The 18,552-nt window shown below is 48.1% G+C and overlaps 1 protein-coding gene across 2 annotated transcripts in view; it reads right to left on the reverse strand.

Moving 5' to 3' along the window:
• TTC14 (tetratricopeptide repeat domain 14) overlaps nucleotides 1-18,552 on the reverse strand; it is a 109,058-nt gene that overhangs the window by 50,758 nt on the left and 39,748 nt on the right. For both annotated transcript variants that reach the window (XM_029616300.1, XM_029616299.1), the window contains one exon: nucleotides 705-824. In XM_029616300.1, coding sequence (XP_029472160.1) covers nucleotides 705-824 — 120 coding nt within the window. The remainder of the gene's footprint in view (nucleotides 1-704; nucleotides 825-18,552) is intronic.

Genomic DNA, 18,552 nt, shown 5'->3' on the forward strand with positions numbered 1-18,552 from the left:
AAAAATTCAAATTAAAAAACTACAGGAGTGCATCTCTGCCATCTGCTGGAGTCAGAGAAATACTGAGGGACTGCAGGTGGTATATATGGCAGTGCCCACAAAGCTTTCTTCTCTGACTCCATCTGCTGGTAGGGATGCACAACCCACTTCTCTGGACTGATCCTGGTACGTACTGGGAACAGCTTGTTAGTCAAACAAGCAATTCAAGTGGTTTAACATCCCCCAATGTTTTATCAGCCAAATACGATTTCTCTAGTAGTGTCCTTTAAAGATATATATTTATATATTTCACAGATTTCCAAAAGTGAATCTTAATTTGAAGTATTAACACTTTCACATGAAAATAAAATAGCCTGTCTAATCTACAGCTTCTTCATATTTTCAACTATCTTCCACACAAAATGAATCTAAATATCTGTAATATTTTAAAATACTTCCTGGCAGCCCATAGTATGCAATTTCTACTTCAGAATGGCAGTCATTTTTTTCTGTTAAACATCTCCATATTTTGTTAAGTTCCTGGAAAAGCTGGTAAAAAATAAAAATTGTATTGATCCTAACCAACACAGTGAATGGCACCACAGAAGCCACTTGCAAAGCAACGGCCAACCACAAAGGGCAATAAACTCCCAAAATTTCACTGGTGCTGATAATTACCAACATTTTCATAATCATTCTTTCAATCTCAACAAAATGCTACTCACAGTGCACCACGAGCTACCAAAGCCTCAACATTTTTGGCATCTATTTCCAAGGCTTTGTTGTATTCATTCATAGCCTCTACATGACGTCCCACTTTAAAGTGATCAACCCCGATCTTCACACTATGGAAACAGGAATTCCAAAATATTAATTCATTACGCCAATCCAGACAAAAGTGCTGTAGAAACTTATTCATATTTACAATCCTGAAAATTTGAAACTTGTGCATATAGATAAACTGATACATTCTAACAGGTGCCGTCAAAGGATCGGTTACAAAATATCATTAGGCATAATCATTTTAGAGAAGTAGGTCATGACCGAGTGTACCAAAGGTACTTTCACGGATAAATTTATCATATATGATGTTATAATTATGCTCATTGTGAAATTATTATGTAATACCATAGTGCTACCCCTAACTTCCACTCAGGGTTAACCCTGCGGACACTGGAAGTGTCTTGCCAAGTACTGCGCAGGCCCACCTACACCCGTGTACATGCCCTACAATGGCAGCCTCCCTCCTACCAACTGGGTTCCTTCTTGCCTCTCGGCAAGTACCCTGCCTACAAGCTATCCCCTGCTGGTTTCCAGGAACACTTAGCTCCACAAAATCCAGGGGTCACACAGTTCCTAAAAAATGGACCTACAGACAAAATACGGGGATCATAAGTCAGTCCAGGACAGAGCTAACAAAACTGAAGAGTTTATTAACAAAAAGCAGGAAAAGTAAATGGAAAAAAAGATTTGGTGTGCAAACAATAACAGGTAAAATGTTAAATTTGATCTTACCTGGTAATTCGACTATAATGTATCGAACTCTCCCATATTTAACCTCTTGTTTACATTCTGTTCCCTGTAAAGGCTCTGCCTGTCGTTACGGCGACACTTTTTTTTGTTATATGTAAACTGATACGATGTGCAAACAGATATCGGTATATAAAAATACCAAAATAAATAAATAAATAAATAATTTCCTTTCCTCAAGTCTGAACTAGTGGTATTTCCTGTTTCACAGCTGCAAGAGACAGAAGTCACACCTTTTGCCTTATGACATCATCATCTACCTTATAAATGGCCTGTGGCCGACGGCCCGCAAATGCGCAGTAGAGCGCAGCTCTACTGCGCATGTGCGGGCAAGGACGTCGGTCAGAAAAAAAAATGGCGGTGGGGCCGCAGGAGCGGGAGGAGAAGCAGCGGCGCCGCGCGCGGTGCCGCTACTTCTCCTCCCCAGATCTGCCGGCAGATCTCGGGGGGGGGGGCCACTGCCGCGCGCGCGGGAGTGACACCCCCCCCCCCCGATATCTGCCGGCAGGAGCGGGAGGAGTTAATGGAGCCGGGTGAGGGTTGCGGGAAGTCGCGCTTACGGCGCCGGGAGGAAATGGAGGTGGGTGTGGGCTGCGAGGAGTTGCGAGTACGGCGTCGGAAGGAAATGGAGGCGGGTGAAGGGAGGGACTGAGTGGGAGGGAGGGAGAGGGGGACTGAGTGAGTGGGAGGGAGAGGGGGGACTGAGTGAGTGGGAGGGAGAGAGAGGGGGGACTGAGTGGGAGGGAGTGAGGGAGAGGAGGGAGGGAGGGACTGAGTGAGAGGAGTGGGTGGGGGAGGGGGGTGGTGAAGAGTGAGGGGAGAGAGAATGAGGGGGAGGTGAGAGACAGAGGGATGTAGCCCGTTTTAACGGGCTTAACGGCTTGTTGGTTATAAGGCAAGTGTGGTCTTAGGTGGCTGCAATGAAACTACCAAGCCCCAATTTTAAGAAATGAAAATAAAAAGGGAACCTTCCCCAATTTTTTTTTTTTGAAGTAAATAATACTAAGCTGTAGTAAGAGGATAGAAAAGAAAGGAAAATAAATGAATGTGCCTATTTAAAGACAAATTACATTCTAGCAGCCACTATATTCCCAAGTGGGTCCTGGACTGGTCTAGCAGGACTCAAGGAAAGGAAATTAACAAGTAAGATGAAATTTCACACCCCTTTTCTTCTTTTTAGATCAGTCTGAACTAATAAGGGATACTGAAGTTATATCTAAGCTGGATGGGAGGGCAACACTACCGGCCCTTAAGGACCTCTGCTCCAAAGGCAGAGTCTGCCTTGGCTCTTATCATCCAGCCGTTAAAACCTAGAAAACAAACATGGGGGTAACCAGATGACCACCTTATAGATTTCATCTGGGGGGCACAGAAGATGCCTCCGCCCTCATGGAATGCGCAAATTGTCGCAAGTGCTTGCGAACCGTTAAAAAAAGATAATCTCTTCAGTTATTTCCCTGATCCATCTTGTCAACATGGCCTTGGAGGATGCTTCCCTTTCCAGGAGCCTCCCTATAGCATGAACAGTCTTGTCCATTTTCCAGAAGGAGTTAGACAATAGTATATGCCATACATCTAGGAGATGAAGCCTCCTCTCTCCCTTCAATTCTCACTGCCTTTCTAGACCAGATAGACTCATTTAAATGAAAGGGAGACATAACCTTGGGCAGAAAGGATGGGACTGGGCAAAAAAAGTAACATCTGGTGGAAATGCCAAATATGAGTCCCTGCATGACAGGGTCAGTAGTTCTGAGATACATCTAGTAGAACAGATAGCCACTAGGAAGTCTGTCTTCAAGGAGAGATCCTTCAGGGATACATCCCTCACTAGTTTGAAGGGAGGGCCCTGCCAGGGCTCTACGGACCAGATTGAGATTGCACTGAGAAACCAAAGACCTAAATGGAGGACGGATGTGCTCTCTTTATAAATAGCAAACATCCAGATGTGTGTATCTGAATACCTTTAATTGTAACAGGTTATGGTCACTGGTTGCACTTTCAGGGATTTAAGGGCTAGACCCTGGGCTAGCCCTTTTTGGAGGAAATTCAGGACACATGTAACATCTGCCTTCCAGGGTGATGTTTTTTTATAACCAAATTCCTCAAAGAGGCACCAGATTCAGATGTAGAATAAGGAAGTAGAAATGTTACATGTCTTTAGCATACTTGATATGAATACCAAAGAGTAAATCTTTCCTGTGCAGCCATGCCCTAAACAAGAATAGGGAGAGGTCTTCCATCAGGACTGGGCCTTGCAACAGTAGCCCATGCCCCTTGGGGAACCGAAGGGGGTGGGGTGTCCAGGATCCTTATTGGGCCCGCATACCATGATTGTCTCAACCAATCAGGGGCTACCAAGTATTACTGACATGGGATGATCCTCTACCCTTTTTATATTTTCTTGCCTTTAAGAGGCCGGTGGAAAGAATAGGCCATCCGTTGGCGAGGTTTCAATTAAGACATCTATTCCACTGGATCCTGCTTTTTGTCTGCCGAGAAATCTGCCAGCTTTGGCACTTGCTTGAGTGATCATTAAATCCATTAAGGGATGGCCGTATGGCTCCACTATTTGTTGGAAGGCTTCCTGGCCAAGTTCCACTCTCTCAGATCCAGTCTGTTTCTGCTGAAAAAGTCTGCTTGAATGTTCTAGCCTCCTGCAATATGGGCTGCCAAAAACAAAAAAAAAGGTTTTGCTCTGCCCACATGAAGTGTAGGCTTGATTCTGGCAGCGAGAGGCTAAGAGTGCCTCACTGCTTGTTTACATATTCCACTGCTGTGGTATTATCCAATAGGATACTGAATGCCCTCTCCTTTACTATCAGGAGAAAGTGCATTAGTGCCAAACTAAGAGCCTCATCTCTAGTCTGTTTGTTGACCAGGTTAATTCTTCTACCGTTCAGTGGCCCCGAACCATCTGGCCCCCCCATCTAGGAATGCTGATGTCAGAGGTTATTAATATGGGTTCCCAAACTTTTAGCTAATGTGACCCCATTTCAGCACCTGAAATTTCACCTGTCCCCAGAGGACGACCACAACATATTAGCAAGGGTGTGGTCTCCCCTCCAAAAAAAAATCACTCCTCTCTCAACCTCCGCCCCCTCCACAGGATCTTCTCTCGCAAAGGATGTCCTCTTACATCCCCCCCAGCTCTCCAATCTAACCCCTTTCTCACCCCTTCAGCCTTTTTTCATCCCCCCATCTTACCTTGTCTCACCCCAAGACCTTCTTATAACCCCCAACTGACCCCATCATTCCCTCTCTCATCTCCCTCCACAAGCTCAATCCTGATCCACTTTCTCATTTTCCAGCCTCACATCCTCCCCTCCAACCCTTCTCTTAACATCCCCTTCCCCAAGCTGATCCCCTCTCAGCTCCAGCCAGAATCTTATATCCCCTAGTTGATTTTCTTTCATTCCCCCTCTCTCACCCTCCACAGACAATCCCTCTCCAGCTGATTCCTCCCTTCAAACAACATCCCCTCTCAATATCCCCTTGGCCAGGGTCAACAGCAATATTTTCCTTTGGGCCAAAGATGGATAAACACAGATGAGAAGAGGGGCAGGCTGGTAACAGACAACATTTTTCTCTTCGGCAGGTCCAATGGTAGGTGAGATGAGGAGGCAAAAGCAATGCCCACCAGCCCGTGCACAATCAGCGCCCCCCTCCCATTATGACTGGTCCTAAGCTCAAACAGGGATCAATCAGCAAGTAGCAGCAGCATGTGTTATGGAAAAGTGAACACAGGGACTGTGAGTCAGTGCAAATTCAAAGGCCCTGCAGCAGCCCAGTCCCTCCTCACACAGGGCTTCCTGTTATCACAGAAACTCATAAGGGTGAAGCTCCCAGACCTCCATGCTGACTTTCACATTAATACCGCTACTGCTGGTGCCTGCTGTTTGAGGCACTTGTGACCCCAGATGAAGGTTCTGTGAATCTACTTGGTGTCCCGACTTACAGATTGGGAAGCCCTGGTACATAAGAACATAAGAACATAAGAAAATGCCATACTGGGTCAGACCAAGGGTCCATCAAGCCCAGCATCCTGTTTCCAACAGTGGCCAATCCAGGCCATAAGAACCTGGCAAGTACCCAAAAACTAAGTCTATTCCATGTAACCATTGCTAATGGCAGTGGCTATTCTCTAAGTGAACTTAATAGCAGGTAATGGACTTCTCCTCCAAGAACTTATCCAATCCTTTTTTAAACACAGCTATACTAACTGCACGAACCACATTCTCTGGCAACAAATTCCAGAGTTTAATTGTGCATTGAGTAAAAAAGAACTTTCTCCGATTAGTTTTAAATGTGCCCCATGCTAACTTCATGGAGTGTCCCCTAGTCTTTCTACTATCCGAAAGAGTAAATAACCGATTCACATCTACCCATTCTAGACCTCTCATGATTTTAAACACCTCTATCATATCCCCCCTCAGTCGTCTCTTCTCCAAGCTGAAAAGTCCTAACCTCTTTCGTCTTTCCTCATAGGGGAGTTGTTCCATTCCCCTTATCATTTTGGTAGCCCTTCTCTGTACCTTCTCCATCGCAATTATATCTTTTTTGAGATGCGGCGACCAGAATTGTACACAGTATTCAAGGTGCGGTCTCACCATGGAGCGATACAGAGGCATTATGACATTTTCCGTTTTATTCATCATTCCTTTTCTAATAATTCCCAACATTCTGTTTGCTTTTTTGACTGCCGCAGCACACTGAACCGACGATTTCAATGTGTTATCCACTATGACACCTAATATGGAACCCAACATCGTGTAATTATAGCATGGGTTATTTTTCCCTATATGCATCACCTTGCACTTATCCACATTAAATTTCATCTGCCATTTGGATGCCCAATTTTCCAGTCTCACAAGGTCTTCCTGCAATTTATCACAATCTGCTTGTGATTTAACTACTCTGAACAATTTTGTGTCATCTGCAAATTTGATTATCTCACTCGTCGTATTTCTTTCCAGATCATTTATAAATATAGAGGCTTAGATTGCCATAGAGAGTTTGTAGTGAAGACCTGTTTCAAGAAAGCTTCAATCTATAATGGAAAGGAAAATTGGTTCTTACCTGCTAATTTTCGTTCCTGTAATACCACAGATCAGTCCAGACCAGAGGGTTATGCACTCCCACCAGCAGATGGAGGCAGAGAACAAAACTTTGAGGCACTGCTATATCCAAGTGTGCCACCTGCGGCTTCTCAGTATTTATCCATACCCAAGCCAAGAAACAGACAAAAAACCATTTAACTCCCCAAAAAAGGGTGAACATGAAAGAAATACCTTCAAGGGCCAAAACAAAAAAAAGGCCTCGAACCTGAAAACCCCAGGTCCGAACCATGGTTCCTATCAGCGAATTGGCATAAATGCATTCTGATACTCTTCCTATGTACAGCAGCTTAAGTCCAGGTAAATCAGTCTTTCGGCAGTAGCACCCGGGTGGGTCCCTGGACTGATCTGTGGTATTACAGGAATGAAAATTAGCAGGTAAGAACCAGTTTTCCCTTCCTGTACATACCCAGATCAGTCCAGACCAGTGGGATGTACCAAAGCCACATTACACCGGGCGGGAACCTGAAAGACCCGCTCGCAGAACACTTTCTCCAAAAAGTGCTTGATCCAGAGCCCTGACATCCAGGTGGTAATGTCTTGTAAAGGTATGCAGGGAGGACCAGACTGCGGCCCTACAAATCTCTGCAGGCGACAACAGCTGACACTCCGCCCGAGAAGCCACTTGCGCCCTCGTCGAGTGATCTTTCAATCCGGCTGGAACAGAACACCCCTTGCCAATGTAGGCCAAGCAAATTGTTTCCTTCAGCCAGTGAGCCAAGGAGGCCTTGGATGCCTTCTCACCCTTCTTCAGACCCCCAAACAAAACAAAAAGGTGGTCCGACTTCCAAAAGGAGCTAGTGACCTTCAAATAATGAAGGAGAATCTGGCGAACATTGAGAAGATGCAGATCTCTTCCTGAAGCAGAGACAAGAGACCATTCGGGAAAACCAGGCAACTTCACGGTCTGATTAACATGGAAGGCAGACACCACTTCTGGGAAAAAGGAGGGCACCGTACACAGGGACACCCTATCCACCGAAATGTGCAGGAAGGGATCCCTACAGGACAAGGCCTGCAATTCTGAAACATGCCTAGCGGAGCAAATGGCCACCAAAAGCACTGTCTTCAAGGTGAGGTCCTTCAGAGAGGCTTGCCCCAGAGGCTCAAAAGGAGGGTATCACAGAGCGCCCGTAGGACTAGGTTGAGATTACACCCCGGGCACGTCTTACAAATCGGAGGACAAAGATGCTTTAACCCTTTCAGAAAATGGCCTACATCTGGGTGGCTGGCCAGGGGTCTGCTGCCTATCCGACCTTGGAGACATCCTAGGGCCGAAACCTGAACCCGGAGGGAGTTATAAGCCAAGCCTTTTGACAACCCCTGCTGCAGAAAAGCCAAAATCTGAGGAATGGACACAGACAACGGCACTAAAACTTGTTGATCACATCAGGCTTCAAACACCTTCCACACCCGGACGTAAGCCACAGAAGTCGAGGGCCGCCTGGCCTGCAGTAGGGTGGAAATCACCTGTTCTAAATATCCCTTCATTCGCAACCTCCGCCTTTCAAACGCTAGGCTGCGAGAGAGAAACGATCTTCCCGATCTGAAAAGATGGGACCTTGACATAAGAGGTCCGGAACATGAGCCAAACGCAATGGACCAAGGCCACAAACCACAGCCGCCATAGCCACCAGGATTATCGGACCGAGATGAGCTTCATTGCGCCTCAGGACTCATTCGATCAGCAGCCAAGGCGGGAAGACATAAGGAGAATTCTGGTTGGCCACTTGCAAACTAGGGGGTCGATTCCCACCACCCCGACTTCTCTCTTTCGGCTGAAGAACCAATCCGTCTTTGAGTTAAGGCGGGTTGCCATGAGGTCCAGCTGGGGGGCTCCCTATCTGGCACAAATGTAATTCCAAGCCTCCTGGGACAGCTCCCATTCCCCGGGGTCCAGCTGAAGAAGTCCGCCTGCATGTTGTCCACACCTGTCACGTGAGAGGCTACAATTCCTTCCAGATGAAGCTCGGCCCACGCAAACAGGAGATGAGCCTCCTGCACCCCGGCCAGACTCCGGGTTCCTCCCTGTCAATTGAGATAAGCCACTGTGGTGGCGTTGTCCGAGTAGATACAAACCATCCTCCCCTGCACCAGGGACTGGAAGGCCACCAACGCCTTGCGGACTGCTCTCATCTCTAGGCATTTGATGGACCATGATTGTTCGGGCAGGGACCAGTGACCCTGGGCTAGAGATGTGAATCGGAACTGAAATCCGAACCGATTCTGGTTCCGATTCACATCTCTACCCTGGGCCACATGACCTATGCACACTGCTGCCCAGCCCTGGAGGCTTGCATCCGTCAACACAATCACCCAATCCGGGACTTCGAGGGGCATTTCCTTTTGCAAGTTGGCTTCCAACAGCCACCACTCCAGGCTGGACCAGGCCTGTAGTGACAGCGGCAACTGGTACTGTTCCGACACCAGATTCCACCGAGACAGGAGTTCCCTCTGCAATGGTCTCAGGTGAGCAAAGGCCCAAGGGACCAACTCCAACGTTGCTGTCATGGACCCTAGGACTTGCAGATAGTCCCACACCCTGGGGATCGGGAGATGCAGTAGAAGGTGCACCTGCTGCTGCAGTTTACACATCCTGTCCGTTGTCAGGAACACCCTGCCCCGCAAGGTGTCTAAGCGGGCTCCCAAATATTCCAGGGACTGGGAAGGGAACAGATGACTCTTCACCTTGTTGATCACCCAACCGAAGGACTGAAGGCAATGGGTCACCCGGAGTACCGCCCACATGCAGTCCTCTTCCAACTTGGCTCAAATCAGCCAGTCCTCGAGATACCAGGACCATCACCTTGGTAAAGGTGCGTGGGGCCGTCACCAGGTTGAACGGAAGCGCTCTGAACTGGAAATGACAACCCAGAATCTTGAAGCGCAAAAACTTCCAGTGATTGCTGCGAATCGGGATGTGTAGATAAGCCTCGGTGAGATCCAGAAAGACAAGGAATTCCCCCTTCCGGACCGCTGCGATAACAGTTCAAAGAGAGTCTACATCCGAAAGCGGGGGACCTTTAGTCTGCGATTCACCTACTGCAGGTCCAGAATGAGTCGGAAAGTCCCCTCTTTCTTGGGAACCACGTAATAAATGGAATACCGCCCCCTTCCCTGCTCTTCCGGTGGTATGGGGACGATAGCCTGCAGGTCCAACAATCTTTGCAGAGTGCCCTCCACTGTGGCCCGCTTGTTGCTGGAAACGCAGCGCGATTCTAGGAAAACCTCCCTGAGAGGCTGAGAAAATTCTAAGGCGTAACCGTCCTTTACCACGTCCAGCACCCAGAGATCTGAAGTGATCTTGGCCCACTCCTCATAAAAATGGGACAACCTGCCCCTGATCGTCCCACCCAAGGGGTGGGCGGGCTTGACTTCATTGGGCAGGTTTACCGGCTCCAGCCCCCTGCCCGAAGCCTCCTCTTGTAGGCTGGCTGGCGCTGTGAAAGGACTGTGGGCGAGAAATGGACTGCCTGGCACCAGAAGAGAGAGCACCCCTTCCCGATCTGGTTCTTCGGGAGTCCTGGAACAGGGTCCATGGAATGAAGGACTTCTTCCAGCAACTTATTGCCCTTGGATTCTCCCAGAGATTTCATTAGCTGGACCAAATCTTCTCCAAATAGTAATTTCCCCTGAAAGGGAAGATTACACAATTGCGACTTAGAGGAAGCATCCGCCGCCCAATCGCGGAGCCACAGAAGCCATCGAGCCACTACTGAAGACACCATGGTCCGGGCAGATGCCCGCACCAGGTCATATAAGGCATCCGCCATATAAGCGACCGCCACCTCCAGGCGGGCCGCCTGAGACGTGGACAGGACACCAGAGGACGTTGCTTCTTGCGGTTTCTAAATCCAATGTAAACACACCCGCTGCATCATGCTCTCGCATGCTGCCGCCCGAAGGCCTAACGAGGAGACTTCGAACAAGCGTTTCAGCTGCAATTCAAGCTTGCGGTCTTGCACACCTCGAAGCGCCGCAGGCCCCGCCACTGGGATGGTAGTTTTCCTAATGACTGCCGATATCGCCGCGTTCAACTTAGGGACCTTAAGGCGTTCCAAGTGCTCAAGTAGCGGATATAACTTTTGCATTGCCCGGCCGACCTTAAGACCTGCGAGTGGGGACTCCCACTACCAAATGATGAGCTTCTGAATTTTCTTCGGGATGGGGAAAGTGCTAGGCGGCCCCCGGAGGCCATCCAGGGCTGGGTTCACGCCGTCACTGTCTGATTCTTCCAGAGAGAGTTTCACCCCCAGTTCCTCAAGCAGCTGGGGAATAAGGGGCCGAAGCTCCTCCTTCTTGAACAACTGACCATGCAGGGATAATCGCCTTCCGATCCAGGATCCACCTGACACTGGTCGCCATCACCCGCATTCAAGTCCAGCGGTGTCACCTGGGGGAGGGGGAATCATCTTCCCCCAATGGGTCGTCCGAGGAATCCAAATCTTCCCGGAAGTACGATTGTCTGCTCGGAGATGAGGACGCTTCGGGGCCCCCACACTCCCCTCCAGGGATCTGTGCTTCACAAACTTCCGTGCCAGGAATGGCTTATACATTAGGAGCACAAATTCCGGTGAAAAACCGCCCGGGTCAGCGTCATCACCACTGGAATCCAACTCCGCGCCCTCAAGTCCTCCGGCCTCGGTTCCTGCACCATGGGAGACAGCGGAGGAGGGTCATCCTGGGAATCTTTTCCCACAGGGGGAGCAGCAGATGCCGAAGCCCTACCTTTGTACCTAGTGCCGACGCCCGATCCGCATGAGGCCTTTCGATGCTTAGACCCCTTAACTGAGGACCCCTCCCCTCCCACAGCACAAGTAGTGCAAAGTGAGAGGGTGTTCAAATAAGCAGACCATACTCAACAAGCCTTGCAGGGTTCCACCAGTGGCTTCTCTGCCATTGCAGTGCTCCAAAAGTGACCCAAGGGCACTTCCCCCCAGGAGGAATCAAGTGCTGCCTTAGAGAACTGATGTTGCCCAAAAAGATCACTGGCAAAAATCAGTCCCAGCACCTCATGGAAGCTGAAAAAGAAAAAACAAAATGACCACCACACCAAAAATAGACCTGGGACCACTGCGGAGACACTGCCTGGGAGGCCCGGGGAAGGCTCCACTAAAGACTGCAAGCTCTCCCCTCTTCAGGAAATCAAATCGGGGCCTGTCTGGCCCAGCTCCGCTGAGCAGACTGATTCACCTGGGGAGCCGCAGGACAGAAGAAAAAAAGGCACTTTTTTTTTCCAACAAAACTTAAAGAAAGCAGAAAAAATTAACTTTCCCCAATGGTGATACTTCTCTGAACCCACGGTCACGGAGAGGGAGTCTTTGGGACGCTGAGGGAGCAAGTCCTCTGGCTATCAGGAGTCCAGGAACTGGACTCCTGATCAGGAGTCCAGGAACTGGAGTCCAGAAAACTGAACCTAGCATCCCGAGGAGCAAGAAATCCAAAATCATTTCAGAGCTGCAGGTATGCACCACCATTTGCTGGAGACAGAGAAATACTGAGGAGCTGCAGGTGGCACACTTGGATATAGCAGTGCCTCAAAGTTTTGTTCTCTGCCTCAATCTGCTGGTGGGAGTGCATAACCCACTGGTCTGGACTAATCTGGGTATGTACAGGAAAGGCCTTCCAGAACTTGTGAACGCCTAGTAAAATAGGGTCTTCCTCTGACGGGTCATCTGCCTGAGTACTTGTTATCTTAATACCGGTTACGACATCAGCGATAAGGACTGAGTGCACCTCACAGAATAATCTTATTGTGAAATCCTCCTCTTCAGAGGAACATTCCCCCCTCTGCCTCAGAGTTCACCAGTGTACTATGGCTAGCATCTTCCCCTGCCCAGAATCCTCTAGAGTTGGGGGTGGCTGTAATGGCCAAGGAGCTTGATGCCCTTAGGCCAGTCCTCAGTCACTTAGTGGCTGGCTCCCTGTGATCCAGTGGATATGTTGCAGGCAGGACAAGGGAGGGAACTCCTATTCCTGGGTTCCACGTTGCACAAAATGCCTGGTGCATTTGCAAAAGTCTGAAAACTCTGTAAAGGTCAAACACCATCTGCAGGCCAACTCAAAGAAAACCAGTTCTCTCTGGAGAAAGTGCAGTTGCTTACCTGTAATAGGTGTTCTCCTAGGACAGCAGGATGTTAGTCCTCACATGTGGGTGACATCATCCAATGGAGCCTGGCACGGAAATCTTTTATCAAAGTCCTAGAAGTTTTGACCAGCACACTGAGCAAGTCCAGCATGCCACTATCCGCATGTCCAAGCGAGGTCCCCCTTCAGTCTCGTAACAGAGAAACAAGTAAGAGCGAAAAAATAAAACAAACCGGAAGGAGAACCCAACTCCGTGGGTTGGCAGGCGGAATTCCTAAGGACTAACTTCCTGTTACAGGTAAGCAACTGAGCTTTCTCCTAGGACAAGCAGGATGGTAGTCCTCATATGTGGGTGAATACCAAGCTCCAGGCTGTCTTCATTAACAGGTGAGACCAACAGGTGCCAATGGGCACGACAATAACTGCGGCTCTTGGTCGGCAGGGGACTGCCTGGCTCCAACCAGGGATATTAGGCAGGAAGAGTTGGGTTCAGGTCTGGAAAAGATTGTGCAGGATGGACTGACCAAAAGGCACCGTCCTGTCGCCCATCTTTGTCTAAGCAGTAGTGAGCCGCAAATATGTGAAGAGACCTCCATGTTGCGGCACAGAAAATTTTGACGACAGGGACTGCTCGCAGATCAGCCATCATCATTGCCAGGGCCAGCACAGAGTGAGCTTTGAATTGGCCGGTCAGCAGAAGGCCTGCTTGCGTATAGCAGAAGGTGATGCAATCCACCAGCCAGTTGGGATAGTCTGTTTACCCATCACCACTCCCAATCTATTGGTAATGAAAGATACAAAGAGCTGAGTGGACTGTTTGTGATCGGCTGTGTGATCTAAACAGAAAGCCAAGGCCCTCTTGCAGTCCAAAGTGTGAAGAGCCCATTCCCCTGGATGGGAATGAAGCCTGGGAAAGAAGGTGGGTAAAACAATGGATTGATTAGCGTGGGAAATCAGTCACAACCTTAGGCAGGAACTTAGGATACGTATGCAAGACCACACGATCATGAAAGAACCTAGTGTATGGCAGGTATGTGACCAAGGCCTGAAGCTCGCTGACTCTACGAGCCGAAGCAATCGCCAACAGGAATATAACTTTCCAGGTGAGGAACTTCGGGTCGCAGGAACGCAACAGCTCGAAGGGAGGAGGCATGAGCCCTGCCAGGACAATGTTGGGGTCCCAGGATGCAGCAGGCAGCCGAAGACGGGGCTTGAGCTGGAGCAGGCCCCTCATAAAGTGACCTATTAAGGGCTGCACCAATATGGGCATGACAGCCACACCTCGATGGTACGCACTAACAGCACTAAGATGAACCCTGACTGAGCTGGTTTGAAGCTCAGACTTGGAAAGGTGCCATAAGTAGTCCAACAGCTGGGGAAGGGAACATGTAAATGGATCTAAGTCATGCCTCACACACCAGACAGAATCTTCTCCACTCCAAACTGTAAGACCTGGTGGAAGATTTTCTAGAAGACACCAGCACCTGGGAGACACTGTGAGGGCCAATGGCTGAAGGACTAGGTGCTCAACATCCATGCCATTAGGGCCAAAGCCCGGAGGTTGGGTTGGCGCAGGGTGCTCCGATTCAGAGTGATCAGATTGGGCGTGGTCCCCAGCCGGATGGGGGCCCTGACTGACAGGTCCCGCAGGAGAGGGAACCAGACCTGTCAGGGCCAAAAGGGCACCATGAGGATCATAATCCCTCTGTCCTGTTGAAGCTTCAGCAGGGTCTTCAAGATGGGTAACTCTCCTCCGCTGCCTTCGACAGCCGGACCTCCTGGCCCCTTCATTATAGCTACCTCCAAGCACTGCTGAATAGTCTGCTGCCCGGTAAAGGTAGGGGGTTCCGAGGGATAGATCTTTGTTTTCCCCTTCCTTTTCGCCAGCATGCCGAAAGTTTGCAGGATAAATTTTTCGAAGAAACAAGACGCTGAGCAGCGCAGTGCTAGGGTCCCGCCGCCATCTTGGCTCCGCCTTTCCAGATCATTTATAAATATATTAAGAAGCACCGGTCCAAGTACAGATTCCTGAGGCATTCTACTGTGAAAGTTGACCATTTAATCCTACTCTGTTTCCTTCTTTTAACCAACTTGCAATCCACAAAAGGACATCACCTCCTATCCCATGACTTTTTAGTTTTCTTAGAAGCCTCTCATCCAGAATTTTGTAGAACGCCTTCTGAAAATCCAAATGCACCACATCTACCAGTTCACCTTTGTCCATGTTTATTCACCCCTTCAAAAAAATGTAGATTTGTGAGGCAAGACTTCCCTGGGTAAATCCATGCTGGCTGTGTCCCATCAAACCATGTGTATCTAAATGTTTTGTAATTTTATTCTTTAAAACAATTTCCACGATTTTTCCCCGACACTGAAGTCAGGCTCACCGGAATCACCCCTGGATCTCTTTTTAAATATAAGGGTTACGTTGGCCATCTTCCAATCTTCAGGTACATTAGATGATTTTAATGATAGGTTACAAATTTTTACTAAGATGTCTGAAATTTCATTTTTTAGTTCTTTCAGAACCCTGGTGTGTATAGCATCCGGTCCAGGTGATTTACTACTCTTCAGTTTGTCAATCAGGCCTACCACATCTTCCAGGTTCACAGTGATTTGGTTCAGTTGATCTGAATCATCATCCATGAAAACCTTCTCCGGAAGGAGTTTCTCTACAATATCCTCTTCAGTAAACACTGAAGCAAAGAAATTGTTTAATCTTTCCACGATGGCCTTATCTTCTCTAAGTGCCCCTTTAATCCCTTGATCATCCAACGGTCCAACTGTCTCCAGGCTTTCTGCTCCAGACATATTTTTAAAAGTTTTATTACATAGAAACAACGGCAGAAAAAGACCAAACGGCCCATCTAGTCTGCCCAGCAAGCTCCCACACTTATTTTCCCATACTTATCTGTTTCACCGACCACCATGTTCAGGGCCCTTGTTGGTAACTGTTTGATTTGAATTTCCTGCCACCCCCTGCCGTTGATGCAGAGTAATGTTGGAGTTGTATCAAAGGTGAATCATAAGGCTTAATGGTTAAGGGTAGTAACCGCCACATCAAGCAAGTTACCCAGATGCTTGTTTACCAAGACTGCACAGATCAATGCCTTGTTGAATGTTGTCTGAATGCAAATCCTCTTTTCCAAATTTCCCCTTGCTGTTGAAGCAGAGAGCAATGTTGGAGTTGCATTAACTGTGTGAAGGCATATTGAGTAAGAGTAGTAATCACCAGGTAGTAGCCACCATTCCAGCAAGCCACCCCCATGGCTCTTCTTCTTCATTCCCATCCTCTAGCCCAGTGGTTCTCAACCTTTTTTTGGCCGGGACACACCTGACAGATGGTTCTCACATGCGTGACACGCTGAACATGTGACCATCACGGGGTTAAATGTAAACATGCACTCTGCATCCACAGGAATCCCCTCAACCCCCAGCAATGAGTGCAGAGCAGATTTAGGGCATTACCCTGTACAACTTGCCATACAAAAATATGTTCTGAAGACATCCCAGTAAAAGCAAAACAAACTCCTTTTACTACCAAGCAAAATAGTCTTCCTTATGAAAAGACAGTAATTTACCACTAATGCATATCCTATTGAGAAAACACAACAAATAAGATTGATACAAATGCCTACATGCTAGTTAAATACCTCACCTCGGTCACACACCCTTCACCAAGTACAGAAAAACCACTAATTATAAATATGGAGACAGAAACTGGAATGGAAAACCAAAAAAGCCACTCTGCATGCAGTGCGAAGCTGGAGAAATGGAAAGAGAAATATAGCAACTAACAGACTCTCAGGATTTGCAATAATGCACACAAACTAACCTGCACAAAGTGTATACATACATACATACATACATACATACATACATAAAAGTAACAATCCTATATAAGAAATACAACTATTAAACCAGGCCCTAAACACTAATACATTTCCTATTGGGAAAACAGAATAAGCCAAGCTGCTATAGAGTCCCACAAAGAAATAATTGTAAAGCTATACTAAAAATGTTACAAAACAGCTGCTGAACAGAATAATATCCAACAATTAAAAACTCATAAAAATTATTAAAACATGTCCAAATATCAATAAAATATTTCAAAACAGCAGACATTGCATAATACCCAATAATTAAAATGGCAGTCAATCAAGAAAAATAAATTTAAAAAGTCACCTTTACTTACCCTCTCCAGGAACTCTCCTACTCCTTTCCCTTTCAGGCCAATAGCACTCACCAGAAGCAGCAAGGGCTGAAGCTTTGTCCTTAGTCCTCTTCCTTAGCGCCCACAACCATTCACTCACACACACACCTCCAATTAGACCCCAGGACCAGTCTCTCTCTCTCAATCACACACATGGTCTCTTATATACAAGCTCTCAATCACACACAAATGCTCTAGCACCCATTCACCACAAGCTCTCACCCAAGCACCCACTCACACCAGCTCTCACCCAGGCTTCCATTCACATCCACAGACACAAGCTCTCACCCAGGCTTCCATTCACACCCACAGATATAAGAACTCACCCCATACACACTAGCTCTCACCCTGGCACCCATTTACACCCACAAGCTCTCACCTAGGCACCCTCACACACACCAGCTCTCACCCAAGCTTCCATTCACACCCACACAAGCATCCATTCACACCAGCTCTCACCCAAGCACCCATTCACACCAGCTCTCACCCAAGCACCCATTCACACCAGCTCTCACCCAAGCTTCCATTCACACCCACACAAGCTCTCACCCAAGCATCCATTCACACCAGCTCTCACCCATGTATCCATTCACACCCACACAAGCTCTAACCCAAGCACCCATTCACACCAGCTCTCACCCATGTATCCATTCACACCCACAGACACAAGCTCTCACCCAGGCACCCATTCAATCACACAGACACACCAGCTCTCACCAAAAAACGTATTCTTTCTTCACTGCAGGGATGGGCTCCAGTTCCGCCACGGCTTTACTCCGGCGGGCCTTCTTTTTGCGCCACCATGGGAATGGGCTCCCGTAGTGGCCTCGGTCGGAGTTGGGTTTCCTCTTCGCCGCCACGGGCTATGGCGGCCTTGCTTCATTGGAGTTCGAAACTGCTATTTCTCCCATCCCACCCCCGGGCTAGGCAATGCCTGCCTCACTGGCCAATCAAAGGCTTCCTTCCTTCTTCCTACTTCCACTGGTAGATAGAAGGGAGGAGGTTTCCGATTGGTCTGCGTGGGGGCAGGCAGAATGAAGGAGGCTTCCCATTGGGCAATGGGGTAGGAAGAAAGAAGGCTTCCAATTGGCCCGTGGAGGCTGGAAAAAGGGAGAAGGGAAGTGCAACGGGCAGTGGAACACCGGAAGACGCGACACACTGGTTGAGTAGCGCTGCTCTAGCCTTTATGGATCCACAGTGTTTATCCCATGCCCCTTTGAAATCCTTCACTTTGTTTTAGTCTTCACCACTTCCTCCGGAAGGGACTTCCAGGCATCCACCACCCTCTCCATGAAGAAATACTTCCTGACATTGGTTCTGAGTCTTCCTCCCTGGAGTTTCAAATTGTGACCCCTAATTCTACTGATTTTTTTCCAAAGGAAAAGGTTTGTTGTTGACCATGGATCATTAAAACCTTTCAAGTATCTGAAAGTCTGTATCATATCACCCCTGCTCCTCCTGTCCTCTAGGGTATACATATTTAGGTTCTTCAATCTCTCCTCATAAGTCAATTTATGAAGACCATCCACCTTTTTGGTAGCCCTTCTCTGGACCTTCTCCATTCTGTCTCTGTCCCTTTGGAGACATGGTCTCTAGAACTGAACACGGTACTCCAGGTGAGGCCTCACA

The sequence above is a fragment of the Rhinatrema bivittatum genome, chromosome 9, assembly GCF_901001135.1.
Source record: "Rhinatrema bivittatum chromosome 9, aRhiBiv1.1, whole genome shotgun sequence".
NCBI lineage: Eukaryota > Metazoa > Chordata > Amphibia > Gymnophiona > Rhinatrematidae > Rhinatrema > Rhinatrema bivittatum.